The sequence below is a fragment of the Xyrauchen texanus genome, chromosome 15, assembly GCF_025860055.1.
Source record: "Xyrauchen texanus isolate HMW12.3.18 chromosome 15, RBS_HiC_50CHRs, whole genome shotgun sequence".
Classification (NCBI taxonomy): domain Eukaryota; kingdom Metazoa; phylum Chordata; class Actinopteri; order Cypriniformes; family Catostomidae; genus Xyrauchen; species Xyrauchen texanus.
The window spans coordinates 7,535,304-7,549,790 of record NC_068290.1 but is presented as its reverse complement, the minus strand read 5'-3'; the positions used below and the strand labels follow the sequence as shown (position 1 = coordinate 7,549,790).

The 14,487-nt window shown below is 39.3% G+C and overlaps 2 protein-coding genes across 2 annotated transcripts in view; one reads left to right on the top strand and one right to left on the bottom strand.

Moving 5' to 3' along the window:
* Positions 1-14,487, top strand: part of upk1a (uroplakin 1a) — a 702,734-nt gene that overhangs the window by 133,749 nt on the left and 554,498 nt on the right. The window lies entirely within an intron of this gene.
* The window catches only part of LOC127656497 (zinc finger protein ZFPM2-like), a 207,344-nt gene that overhangs the window by 4,846 nt on the left and 188,011 nt on the right, over positions 1-14,487 (bottom strand). The window contains exon 6 of the mRNA XM_052144871.1: positions 60-266. Within this exon, the coding sequence (XP_052000831.1) occupies positions 60-266 (207 nt within the window). The remainder of the gene's footprint in view (positions 1-59; positions 267-14,487) is intronic.

The window sequence follows — 14,487 nt, the reverse complement described above, 5'->3', positions numbered from 1 at the left end:
GCATACATGTCTGTGATACCTTTGCCCAGTTATTGGGTTAAAGTGGAAATGGGGCTTACTGTTGACTATAGCAGTGGGTAATATGGAGGCCATTGCAGCTTGCTGGGGCAGAAGTTGGATGGTATCCAGAAGGCGTGCTGGGTACATGCCCTCGCCAAGAGTCATGTGATTGAATGCCTGCAATCGAGAGTCAAAGTCCACTGCGAACGCCACTAGCTCCTCGCCTTCCATCATGTTCTTGGTTGTGGTACACCACAGTTGTCCACCTGTGTGAGAGAGAACAAAAACATTTAGCATTTTTTATTATCTTCTTTTTTCATTCAATGCAGTGTTTTTCAACTGCCGGGTTAAAAATGCAAAACAATGGATCGCAGGTATCCAAAAAAAAATAAAAAATTCTATTTAGTCTATCATTATCATAATTTTGCATATTGTTGGGCCTATTCAATTAATGGTAATAATAATAATAATATATTTTATGTTTGAGTGACTTATAGAACGGTGGCAATAGCAATATGATAAAAGACACAAATGTTCAATAAATAATGATTTTATTAATAATAATAATATAACCACAATTCCTTCAAATAATACTGTTTATTAGCCTAAAGGTGTAGTTCAAGTTTCCACATGCCATTTCATCTTGTGCACGGTCGAGCATTTAAAAGTATACTCTTTTTTTGACTGCGAGCCCATACGGATGCATTCCAGGCATGCACACTATGACTGCTTTGTGATATTCTTTTAGCAGAGTTGAGAGCAGGTGCACATGGCAATGACTGTCCGCGAGTCTAGAAAAACAAGACTGCACACGGAAAATACGCGTGTGCTGTGGTGATGATGAAAATTTTGTCATGCGCACGTGGAAAACCAAAGTATACTTTGGCCTTAAAGGTGCACTCAGTAAGTTTTTTTTTTATGCTATCTTAGACTTACAGTGACACCTAGTGGCCTGGATGCAGCACAATTGAAATGCAATAGATTTCAGTATTGTAAAAAATATAGGCTTGCCGCATTAATATAGGATTCAATTGATGAGTGATTACAGGTGTGTCCGTTGTTTTACCACGGCTCTGAATGTGAAGTTAAAACAATCCATTTAATAATTTTTGATAACTGTTGGTTTAACTGTTGGTTTCACCACTGTAACAGTGCAAAGTGTTTATTTACAAAAATATTTGTTAAAAGAGCATTATTCATGATTACTTGATGTAGTCAAGTAATCGTGTTACTCCTAAAGGGAAAGTATCTAGACTCACTGAGCACTTTATTAGAAACACCTCTACACCTACATATTCATAAATAAAATCACACAGATACAGGTCAGGAGCTTCAGTTGCATGATTGTTGGTGCCAGACGGGCTGGTTTGAGTATTTCAGTAACTGCTGATCTCCTGAAAGTTTCAAGCACAACAGTCTCTAGAGTTTACTCAGAATGCTGCCAAAAACAAAAAACATCCAGTGAGCGGCAGTTCTGTGGCCAGAAATGCCTTGTTGAAGAGAGAGGTCAACGCAGATTGACCAGATTGTTTCGAGCTGACAGAAAGGTTACTGTGACTCAGATAACCCCTCTGTACAATTGTAGTGAGCAGAATAGCATCTCAGAATCGACAACACGTCGAACCTTGAGGCGGATGGGCTACAACAGCAGAAGACCACGTCGGGCACTTTATTAGGACCATAGTTTTCCTAATAAAGTGCTCAGTGAGTATATCTGTAAGGTCTACTCTACATCTAACAGCTGGAGTTTAGATCAAACACTCCACATGGGAATTTTCAATTCACTCATTTCAGAAAACAGAAGGGACAGTGGTGAAGAAAAGGAGGAAGGGGGAGGGAAGTCAGAGGAAGGGTTTAAGCTCAGATAGCATTTATCATCACACACAGCAGGATTGCAGCCGTACTTCATTTCCCATTCAAGAGATTAAAGTTTTTAATATGACTATTTACAAAAAATCTGGCTTCCGAGATAACAACAAACGATGATATGCCGGTGCTAAGTGGCAGAATTGGGACATTGTTTCAGAAGGGAAGCTGGACAATTAATTAAAGCTCTCTTTTAGCTACCAGAGATGTGCAAACACACTGACGGAGCTTCAGAAAACAAGACAAGCTAATTTCAGACCAGCTGTTTTCCAAGGAGAAGTAGGAAGAGAGACAATAGGGAATGCTATTCTTTAAAAATGAAAATTCTGTCGTCATTTACTCACTGTAATATTGTTCAAAACCAAAACGTACTTTATTATGCGGAAAGGAGATGTTTGAATGAATATCGTGGGCCGTCTTGTCAATACAATGGCAGTTTATAGTGACTCACTTTAAAGCTTAAAAAAGACCCAAAAATATAATAATAAATTATGAAAGAATAAACATTTTGGGGTGAAGCATTCCTTTACTTTGGGGAAATAAGGTGCTCAGTTCAAAGATATAAAAAGGATTGTCATCCACCCAAGCTCAATGTCCAATATCTGAACAAACCGTTCTTTTGAGATCTTTCTGATAATTTGGATGTTCTGGTTCAGAAGAATGTTTTGAGCGCTACTTGAACTAGCCAAGGAGGGCTAGGATGAATGTCAAACTTTCCAGTAAATTAGGACTTAAATTTTGGTCTGTTTGGTCGGTCTGAAGTATGACTTCAGATGACTTGGAATATAGCACTTGAGTCATATGGACCACTTTCATATGCCACTTTTATAGTGCTTTTGCATTATAAGCCCCATTCAATGTAACTCAATGTGCACTGAAAACACAGTTCATAGTTCATACAGATTTGGAAAGATGTTAGGATACATAAATGATGGCACAATTTATCTTTTTGAACCATTTCTTTAACAGTGATATCAAAGAATAATCTTTGAAATCTCACTGTATGAAATTGCTCATTCACTGTAAATAGAGGTTTTAAGGGCACCAAAAATTTTAGATATGATGTGATACAATCATATCAGATATAGAGATAATAAGCAAGATAGAGAATAAAATAGCTTGCTAATACAGACACTGACTGTGTGAGCTTCCGTGTGTGTTATAAATGTGCTGCTGCTGCCTGAAAGAGCCGCTTATCAACATGCAAATCTTTAGCGAGGAGACACACTCTTCAGACGTGCCCTCTTCATCAGCGACATCCTGTCACACACCACACACTGCCTGGAGAGGCTCTCTTATTCCTTATCTCCTAATTAAAATAACAAAACTGCCATCGCCATCAGCGCAGATCACTACTGTCACCTGCAACAGCGCAGGTCACCTCTTCTCGCTGAGTACTGCTGCAAATTTCATGAAGAACTCATTACTTACACAAAAAAAGGAGGCAGAACTTTTATGTTCTGTATGCAGGGGACCAAAACTGCTGCTGTGTTACAGGATGGCCAATGAGCTGCAGCTTCAGTAAGCTGTTTAAGCGAGTAGTATTTGGCTAGTCATGTGATTCTAATATGGCAGCCCCCATGTGCAGAACCTCTCCGTGTAGACTAAAACAGCTTTTATATAGTTTCTGATATGACTGGATTCTTCACTTTAATGTAAGTGGTCATGATTTCATACATATATTGCAAAATTACAATAAAAAAATATTACAGTGTGCATTTAATGGTTTACACACAGGTTTGGGAATGAAATACCGGTTCTAAATAAGAACGGTCCCTGAACATGCATTTTTACACTAATGCGGATGGAACGGCATCCTTAAATACTTTGACAGTGTTTCCAGCTGTGCTTTTCAGTAGCAGGGCTGCCCCTTTTAGGAATCTACAGTGCAATTTACAAAGTGTGACCGAATGACTCTTATGAGCCGGTTCTTTCAATTCTACAGCGGACAACATACAGCGTGACCAGTGTAGTCCGATTCTCAAACAATTGACTCTTATGATCCGGTTTAGAGGTCAATGTAGGACTGTTTTTTTCCATCCCACTCCCGCAAATTTCTATCCTGCACCCAAACACTCCAGCTGAATTTTTCTTCATGTTCAACCGCTCTTTCCCCACAGTGATTTTCTCCCTGACCACTCCCGTTCCCGCATTCATTTTCCACATTGAGGAGAAGCCATACAAATACACAACAAGTGTACACAAAGAACCTTTTATCTTTCTATTATTGCTGTTATCAGATGACATGTGGAAGTGATGACAATTTGACTTGTCTGAAGTTAGGTTCTTAACACTATATTGACCATTTTCTTGTCCACGTTTCAAATCTTTTGATGACACAATGTGTGCTTTGCTCTGCCATTCTTCTAAAGCCCCGTTGACTACCTGCCTGCTCTTAATATTAGATCATTTAATGCACAATAAGCTGTGTGCACATTTATTTTACGCAAAAAACAAAACAATTATCTTTTTTTTCTTTATTAATTAATTACTAAAATAAACACATCAGATTTTTCAGGCTATTATCTGACTGCCCGCTCCCGTCCACATCTCATGGAAGTACCATCCACACTCGCACACTCAAACTCGGAAATTTGTTTGCGCGCCGCAAGAAATCGAATCGGGTCCCACGGGTCCTGCGTGTGTTCCACAGGAATGCAAACCTCTAATCCGGTTCTTTTGAATATACAGTGTGCAATATATAGCGCTACCAGTATTGTCTGATTCACAAACGAATGACTCTTATAAGCCGGTTCTTTCAATTCTACAGCGGACAACATACAGTGTGACCAGTGTAGTATGATTCTCGATCAAATGACTCTTATGAGCCGGGTCTTTAGAATATACTATGGGCAACATACAGCGTGACCAGTGTTGTCTGATTCCCAAACTAATGTCTCTTATGAGAAGGTTCTTTCTAATCTATAGTGTGCAAAATATAGTGCGACCAATGTAGTCTGATTACCAAATGAATGACTCTTATGTGCCGGTTCTTTCAGTTTTACAGTGCACAACATTCAGAGCAACAAGTGTCATCTGATTCCTGACAAATGACTCTCATGAGCCAATTCGTTCAATTCTACAGTGCCCAACATACAACACAACAAGTGTAGTCCGATTCCAGAAATAATGACTCTTATGAGCCAGTTCTTTCGAACTTTCCTGTACATTGAGGAGGACAAGTCCCCTCCAATAATCAGATATGGCCAGTTTGCCCCCCCAATAATTAATATCCTTGTTGCTGTTCAGCTGCAGTCCTTCTAATTGTCATTAAGATGTTGCAGGAATAGCATAAAGTTAAAAAAATCTTTCATTTGGATCTGCCCCATGCCTATCCGTGTCAACCAATGCCTGGCCCTACGCTGTAGCCACCATCGACGCCACTCTCCACCTCTTTTGGCGGCTGGCCATTCCCTCCGCTCCACTACTTCGACCAGGTCACCAGAATCATGCCCAGAGACTGAGCCTACGCAAGTCGAGAGAACCCAGATTTCACATAAGAAAAAGCAGCGACACCTCATTAATGGACTAGGCTTTCATTGTGCTCGGTCTGGCCACTTCTCCACTTCTTGTCCAGTAAAAGACACCACTTGTCAGTAGGAAGGGTGTTACTGGCGAGTGAAACACCTTTGTACAAAGCCCCTGGACTTCGTAAACTTCTGCCGGCCCAGCTGCAGTATGGATCTACCTGTCACACGGTCTCAGCCCTGGTGGATTCTGGAGCCGAAGGAACTACATGGACATCGACTTGATTTCTATGGTCCAGTTGGCTGAACGTATCACCGCCATCACCCAATCTCCATCGACACAAGTAGTGTTGTGGTATCCTTGGTTGGTAACGCACAACCCACACATTTTCTTGGTCCTTACTGTTTGTCACACTGTCTTAATTCTGATGTCTCCCCTCCCCGGTCTTGTGTTGTGTTGCAGAATTTATACGGAGTACCGTAGACATACCATGATTTAGGGCGGTGTTCAGCCAGTCCCGTGCTGCGACCCTTCCTACTCATCTCTCGTACGACTGTGCGATTGATTTGCTTCCTGGCACCTCGCCTCCTCGGGGACGGCTGTATTCGCTCTTGGCTCCCGAGAGGGAGGCGATGAACAGGTATATCAATGATTCTCTGACAGCCGGTCTCATCCACCCTTCTTTGTCACCGGCAGGGTTGGGGTTCTTCTTCGTGGAGAAAAAGGATGGCTCACTTAGACCCTGTATAGATTATCAGGGGCTGAATGACATCATGGCGAAGAATCGCTATCCTTTGCTGTTGATGTCCTTAGCTTTCGAACTCTTGCAGGGAGTGTCCGTTTTTACGAAGTTGGACCTACGCAATGCTTATATCCTTGTCCGAATTAGGAAGGAAGGATGAGTGGAAGACGACTTTTAACATCCATAGGGAATTGACATGCTTAGAGACATGGTAAATTTTTTTGTGTTTGTTTATCTTGATGATATTCTGATCTTCTCCCAGAATATCCAAGACCATGTTCAGCAAGTCAGGCAGGTGATTCAAATCACCTAAATTCCAGCTTGTTGTACGCTTGTTCTATGCGCTCATGAATTTTCAACAGAGGATTCCTCGTCTGTACTGCAGACAGTGCAACTTTTGTCTTGCTCTCTGACACTAAGAGTCATCTTTTTATAAGAGTATTTTGAATATGTCCTTGTCAGGGCTATGCTCCAAAAATGAGCCACCAATTAAAGTAGTAGTTCACCTAAAAATGGAAAATGTACTTTTACTCACCCATTTACTCACCCTTGTGTTGTTCAAAACCCTTATGCTGTTACTTTTTCTTGGAACATAAAAATATAAATTAAACAATGAGGCACAACTTGAGGATAGTAAATAATTTTATGTATTTTTTTATTTTTGCTAGACAGCTGATGTCATGTCATTTTACAGATACATCAGTGATGAAAAGAAATTCAAATGATTTTCGTCATTAGTTTGATACAGCACAAAAAATAAAGAAAAGATGACTGAAACACGCATTTATCTAGTAACGCAGACAAAGTGTTTGCTTTAAAAGCAAAAAATATAAAAAAATGTTTGCATTAAAAAACTTAAACACATTTAAAGCCTTTATTCAGAAAATTCAAATTTTATCGCCTTTACTATTTAAAAGGACCGAGGCCCATTATGTTGGTGACCGCAACACCCACAACCCCCCACCCCAAAATGTTTTGGTCCTCCCAATGTGCAAGACATGGTTACGCCTTGCTTTTGGATGTACGGTGCACAACATACAGTGCTACCATTGAAGTCTGATTCCTGAACGAATTACTCTAATGGGCTAATTCTTTAAAACCTACAGCGCGAAACGTACAGCACTACCAGTGTAGTATGATTCACATTTTGTGTATACTCCACATTTATAGTACAGTAGGTCAACTGGGTATTTTATGCATACTAAAAAATGTCATTCTGTGCACAGTATACATACTATACACTGCAGTAATAGTAGTGAAAGTAGTAAAAGGAGAAGTATGGTAGCATGCTATTACAAAATGACTGTGCAAGCATGTGTGGTCAAATCAGCTTCTACACTGAACTGAATGTTACGAAGTGCTCTGGACTGCTTTATAAACATTTCTAATGATTTTACCCCTCAAAATAAGGTGTTTGCAGGGTCAAAAAGTCAAACTTAAAGAATGTCCACACTTCGGTCAGATGGAGGCTTCCTGTCTGTGCCATTATGAGATCACGGCTGTGTCGTTAGAGTGCACGCACAAAGTGTAGCCAACGCATTGCTGGGTTTCACCTGCGAGCTGTCGGCTGCACAAGGCCTTTGTGCTGCAGCCAATGGAGTTGCAATGAAGGCTATTGTGTGCTTCCTCCTGCAGTGCACCTGATAAAAGAATAAAGAACTGACATATTCCAAAAACAATGGAGGAATTAAGGACACACAATATGCCAGCTGCTTCATTAAAACAATCAAAACCCTGTATCCTGTACATAGTCCAGATAACTTGAAAAAAGGGTTCTTTTCATGCAGTCTCGCAGTATAAAAACCACTAGCACACACAGGCTCATCCATGTGGCCCAACCCCCCATTTCACAAATGATGCTTTTAAACACTTACTTAAAGATGTTCACATAAAGGAATTACAGCATCATGCAATTACATGTGTAAATCTACTGCCTTTCTAATCAAACATACTAGGATGAGCCTTGCCACGGTGTCCCTTCAAGCCCTGCGCTTTCAAAAGCGGCTAACATAGGGCATGTTTGCGTTTGTCTGCTTTGAGTACTTTGAATGATCACTTTAAAAGATGATTGAAAAATCAGCCTCATTGTAAAACTACAAAATAAACCTCAAAAGCTGACAGAAGGGGTTTGGTAATGAACTGGCCTGAGGACAGCTACTCAAATGTTTGTATGTGCAAACACTGAAAGACTTTTAATAGTTTGCAGTAAAATGCATAGTTTGTTTCACCCATCTGTCCCAACAAACGGATGTGGTAGAGGCCATTGCAGCAGCATAGTGCACAAACTCAGCAGCCAAAAATAAATCTGGGGAAAAGAAAGGCAAATGCACCATTTACACTCACCTAAAGGATTATTAGGAACACCTGTTCAATTTCTCATTAATGCAATTATCTAATCAACCAATCACATGGCAGTTGCTTCAATGCATTTAGGGGTGTGGTCCTGGTCAAGACAATCTCCTGAACTCCAAACTGAATGTCAGAATGGGAAAGAAAGGTGATTTAAGCAATTTTGAGCATGGCATGGTTGTTGGTGCCAGACGGGCCGGTCTGAGTATTTCACAATCTGCTCAGTTACTGGGATTTTCACGCACAACCATTTCTAGGGTTTACAAAGAATGGTGTGAAAAGGGAAAAACATCCAGTATGCGGCAGTCCTGTGGGCGAAAATGCCTTGTTGATGCTAGAGGTCAGAGGAGAATGGGCCGACTGATTCAAGCTGATAGAAGAGCAACTTTGCCTGAAATAACCACTCGTTACAACCGAGGTATACAGCAAAGCATTTGTGAAGCCACAGCACGCACAACCTTGAGGCGGATGGGCTACAACTGCAGAAGACCCCACCGGGTACCACTCCTCTCCACTACAAATAGGAAAAAGAGGCTACAATTTGCAAGAGCTCACCAAAATTGGACAGTTGAAGACTGGAAAAATGTTGCCTGGTCTGATGAGTCTCGATTTCTGTTGAGACATTCAGATGGTAGAGTAAGAATTTGGCGTAAACAGAATGAGAACATGGATCCATCATGCCTTGTTACCACTGTGCAGGCTGGTGGTGGTGGTGGTGTAATGGTGTGGGGGATGTTTTCTTGGCACACTTTAGGCCCCTTAGTGCCAATTGGGCATCGTTAGTGCCAAACGGCCTACCTGAGCATTGTTTCTGAACATGTCCATCCCTTTATGGCCACCATGTACCCATCCTCTGATGGCTACTTCCAGCAGGATAATGCACCATGTCACAAAGCTCGAATCATTTCAAATTGGTTTCTTGAACATGACAATGAGTTCACTGTACTAAAATGGCCCCCACAGTCACCAGATCTCAACCCAATAGAGCATCTTTGGGATGTGGTGGAACGGGAGCTTCGTGCCCTGGATGTGCATCCCACAAATCTCCATCAACTGCAAGATGCTATCCTATCAATATGGGCCAACATTTCTAAAGAATGCTTTCAGCACCTTGTTGAATCAATGCCATGTAGAATTAAGGCAGTTCTGAAGGCGAAAGGGGGTCAAACACAGTATTAGTATGGTGTTCCTAATAATACTTTAGGTGAGTGTACATTTTTGTCAATAACGGTGTACTTAATGTGTAAATTTAAATAATAATTTAAACTACTTCAAAGAGTTCTCATCAAAATATCATACACGTGCAGCAATGACAGCTTTACAGATCCTTGCCATTCTAGCTGTCAGTTTGTCCAGATACTCAGGTGATATTTCATCCCACACTTCCTGTAGCACTTACCATAGATGTGGCGGTCTTGTCGGGCAATTCTCACACAACTTAGAGTCTAGCTGGTCTCACAAAATCTCATTGGGGTTAAGATCCATAACACTCTTTTCCAATTATCTGTTGTCCAATGTCTGTGTTTCCTTGTCCACTCTAACCTTTTCTTTTTCTTTTTCTGTTTCAAAAGTGTCTTTTCTTCCCATAAGACCTGCACCTCTGAGTCTTCTCTTTACTGTTGTACATGAAACTGGTGTTGAGTGGGTAGAATTCAATGAAGCTGTCAGCTGAGGACATGTGAAGCGTCTATTTCTCAAACTAGAGACTCTGATGTACTTATTCTCTTGTTTAGTTTTATATCTGACCTTCCACATCTCTTTCTGTCCTTGTTAGAGCCAGTTGTCCTTTGTCTTTGGAGACTGCAATGTACACTTTTGTATGAAATCTTCAGTTTTTGGCCAATTTCAAGCATTGTATAGCCTTCATTCCTCAAAACAATGATTGACTGACAAGTTTCTAGAGAAAGCTGTTTCTTTTTTGCCATTTTTGACCTAATATTGACCTTAAGACATGCAAATGTATTCTGCCCTACAAAGGCAAAACGCCGTAACATCATGTTTGGTCAAAAATGAGTTCATGTCATTTTTGGGGTATTCAAGACCTCCTTTATCATGTGAATAAATATCGTGAGTCAATTTGATTGTTTTAACGAGAAATTAAAGGGCTATGACAACCGTAACATCCAAAACCATATGAGAAACCACAGCAGAACGCCGTAACAGTTGTTACGGCTCTTAGCCTTTGTTCCGGCACGCTGAAGTTGAGTTTAAGGTGTTCTGACTTTGTTTCGCCTGGCATCAAGAGAGATGTTACGGTGCCGCTGTGATGTTACTGTACTCTGGCTTTGTCATACTGTCAAAGATTACCGCTCTTTTATTGTCACCAAACCGCGTAACATACACACGACACATCTTTGAAATAAAGTGTAGACTGCCGACTGCTTGTTTGTATTATTACTCTGTGATAGCGATGTGATAGGGCGATGGTTCAGATCTGTCAATGTCAGTGACAGCCCGGAGCTTGCTAAATTTAATCGGTGTCACGTAAATTAGCGCTAACGTTGACGCTGACACTCGCCTCACATCAGATGCTGAAAACCAAATATTAAATACAGAGGCATCCTACCTTTCCATGCAATCCGATATAATCCATAGAAGATATAATCCATAGCAATGCACGTCATCTGCTGTATCCACAACAATCCATACATGTTTGAGCCATATTTCCTTCTTGCAGGTGTTCACGTCAGATTTTACAGCTGGTTATCGCTAACGTCCGTACAAAGTAGGCTAACCTAAATAGTAAAAGTAATTCCAACTTTTTTCGGTATACTCTGTCTATATTATCTCAGAATTAAAAAGTAGTAATCCAAGTCAAGTTCGTTGACTGAGCATCTTGAGCAGTTTGAACTTCAAAGTTTAACCCTTTAACTGTCACCCCTCCCCTTTTTTCCGCATAGACATGAAAATCACTATCCAAACTTAAATGGTTGTATTTCAAGAATGCTTTGTCATATATACCTATGGACAAGTTGTGTTCCAAATTTTAGGTTGATATCTCAAAAAATTTGCTTTCAGTAAGATTTCATTTGGGCGCAGTAAAAAACTTGGAATGAGCAGTCTCTAATCTCTAATGTATTGGTCCAATGTTTAATTAATTATTACTCTATATCTTGCATTTAAATACATATACCTTTGTATTCAATTATAATTAAATTATCTTTATTGTGAAAATAAGTATTGTATTTATCCATACTGTATATACTGTACTGCAAAGTAACTTATCTGTTATACTGTTTAACTGTGTTAGTGTTGCCGCACTATCCTGATCATTATAGCACTAAATAGGAACAACCAAAGGTCTTCTATATAATTTAAAACAAATACCATGATGACTAGACCTTGGTTAGGTGTTCTTATAATGGATGTAAGTATGGTGAACAGCAAGTAAATATTGATTATATGTCAGTTACGGCCTTTTGCCTTTGCATGACTCCTGATTTTTGGCACATGATACAAAGGCAGAGTACATTAACTGCCAAACAAGGGTCAAAGGTCAATTTTGAGCTCAATATTTTTTGCATACAAACATTTCTTCTGTATAGCAACTAGTTGTGAAATTTTGGGAGTCCTACCTATAATACTTTTGTCTGGACAAAACAGAAACTTTAAAGTCATTTTTCTCAGTTTCACACTCTAGTGAGTTAAGGTCTTTTGCTTTTGCAGGGCAGTATTGCATACTGTGGCAACTCAAAAACAAACACAAAGACAATGTTAAGCTTCATTTAACAAACCAAAAAGCTTTCAACTGTGTTTGATATAATGGCAAGTGATTTTCTAGTACCAAATTATCAATTTAGCGTGATTACTCAAGGATATGGTGTTGGAGTGATGGTTGCTGGAAATGGGTTCTGTCAAGATTTGATCAAAAATTACTTTTTTCAAATAGTGATGGTGCTGTTTTTTACATCAGTAATGTCCTGACTATACTTTGTGATCAGTTGAACGCCACTTTGGTGAATAAAAGTACCATGCTTCAGAAACAGTAAAATCTGTCCATTATTCCAAACTTTTGGCTGCCTGTGTATGGCTTGAATACAATTTAAAGGAATATTATGGGTTCAATAAAAGTTAAGCTCAATTGACAATTTGTAGTATAATTTTGATTGTCAAAAAAAAAAAATAAATAAATAAAAAAAAATAATAATAAAAAAACATTCAGCAAATCCCTTCTTTTCTTTAAAAAAAAAAAAAAAATCAAGATTACAATGAGCCACTTACAATGGAACTGAATGGGGCCAATTTTTTCATGTATTATTTGAGCTGTTAATTTCTTTAAATATTAGGATTTAGGGGTTTAGGGATTGTTGACATTACATGGCATGTGTCACAATCCCCTGTTGTCTGCCCTGTGTTTCTCACTTGTCACATTTACATTTACATTTACATTTATGCATTTGGCAGACGCTTTTATCCAAAGCGACTTACAGAGCCCTTCTTACAGGGACAATCCCCCGGAGCAACCTGGATTTAAGTGCCTTGCTCAAGGACACAATGGTGGTGGTTGTGGGGATCGAACCAGCGTCCTACTGATTACCAGTTTACCAGTTATGTGGTTTAGACCACTACACCACCACCACTCCAAACCTGTCCTAAACTACACTTCCCATAATTCCCTGCCCTCATCAATGCCAGCAGTCATTCATTGTTCTCACCTGTGTGTCGTTTATTCATTATCCTTGTGTATTTAAACCCTGTTGTTTCACCATTCGTAGTCGGTTGTTAAATGTAGATGGCATGTCTGTTCCTGTATGTGTTTTGACCCGGTGCCTCACCCGTGTTAATGTTTGCTCTTGTTAATTTCAGTTTCCCATCGTGGATGTTTGATTTGTTCCCTAGTCTACCTGTTATTTGTATTTATTTATAATTTCATTAAAACCACTAACCGCACCTGGATCTAGCCTTCTTGACTTCCCTTCTTCATTCGTTACAGAGGTCGGTTGTTCTGTAACAAATTCATAAGCATTCACTTCCTTTGTAAATACCTTTAACCATGATTTTAGCTTTTGTTTATGAAAAGGAGGGGAAAGTTGAAATACATTTTTGTGCTAATAAATATTATACCACAAATGCTGTCGATTGAGTTTAACTTGAATTGAACCTTGTACTGAACTTGGGATAAAAGTGTCTGCCAAATGCAAAAATGTAGATGTTGAATAATCAGGGTTGGGCAGTGACGGAATACATGATCAATTTGATTAATCTTGTTTTAGAAACAACACTGCAGAAGATATTTAGGTTTTTCATAGAATGTATTTTTAACATATGTATTTTGTCTTACTGTACTGGAGGAGTTTTTATTGTCAGAATAAGTGAAAAAAAATCTGCCAGTGCTGAAGAAGTAATCCAAAGTATTTAGAGTACATAACTGACCTTGAGTAATCTAACGGAATACATTACAAATGACATTTTACCTCATGTAATCTGTAGTGGAATACATTTCAAAAGTAATCCTCCAAACCCTGAGAATAATATACGGCAAAATCCATAAATACCTTCATGCCAGCTAACCCAATTCTGGTCTCATTATTATTATTTTTTTCCTTTTATCAAAATGTAAATTGCACCGCCTCTGAAGCTCCCCTCCAACCACCTCGCTCGATTCTAGTATGTAACACCCACTTTTTTCAGTGCAATCGATTTCCATCTAAACCAAGTCCATCACAATTGTTTTCTTGTTAAATAAACTCACTCTGAAACTCTGAAAAATGACATATTACAGAAGTAAAATAGGTCGCTAATTCAATATGGTCTAAAAATAAATCTTTCCAGTCTAAGTTTGAAGTTAGTAGATATACATCAACATCAACAGCCTAAAGATAATTTTTAATAATTATATGATAAAAAAAAAAATATTGATTAATACAGATTGTTTTTTAAAGTGTTATCCATATGAAATTCTGTCTCAATGTCAACTATCACTATTTTTATGCTGCGCAGAGCCATAAGGGGGCACTCTTCTCATACTGTAATACAGATATGACCCTCTGAGGTCTGTCCTATCAAAACACTCTCTGCTCATCCCAAAACCAGACAAGAGAGATACAATAAACGGCTACTTG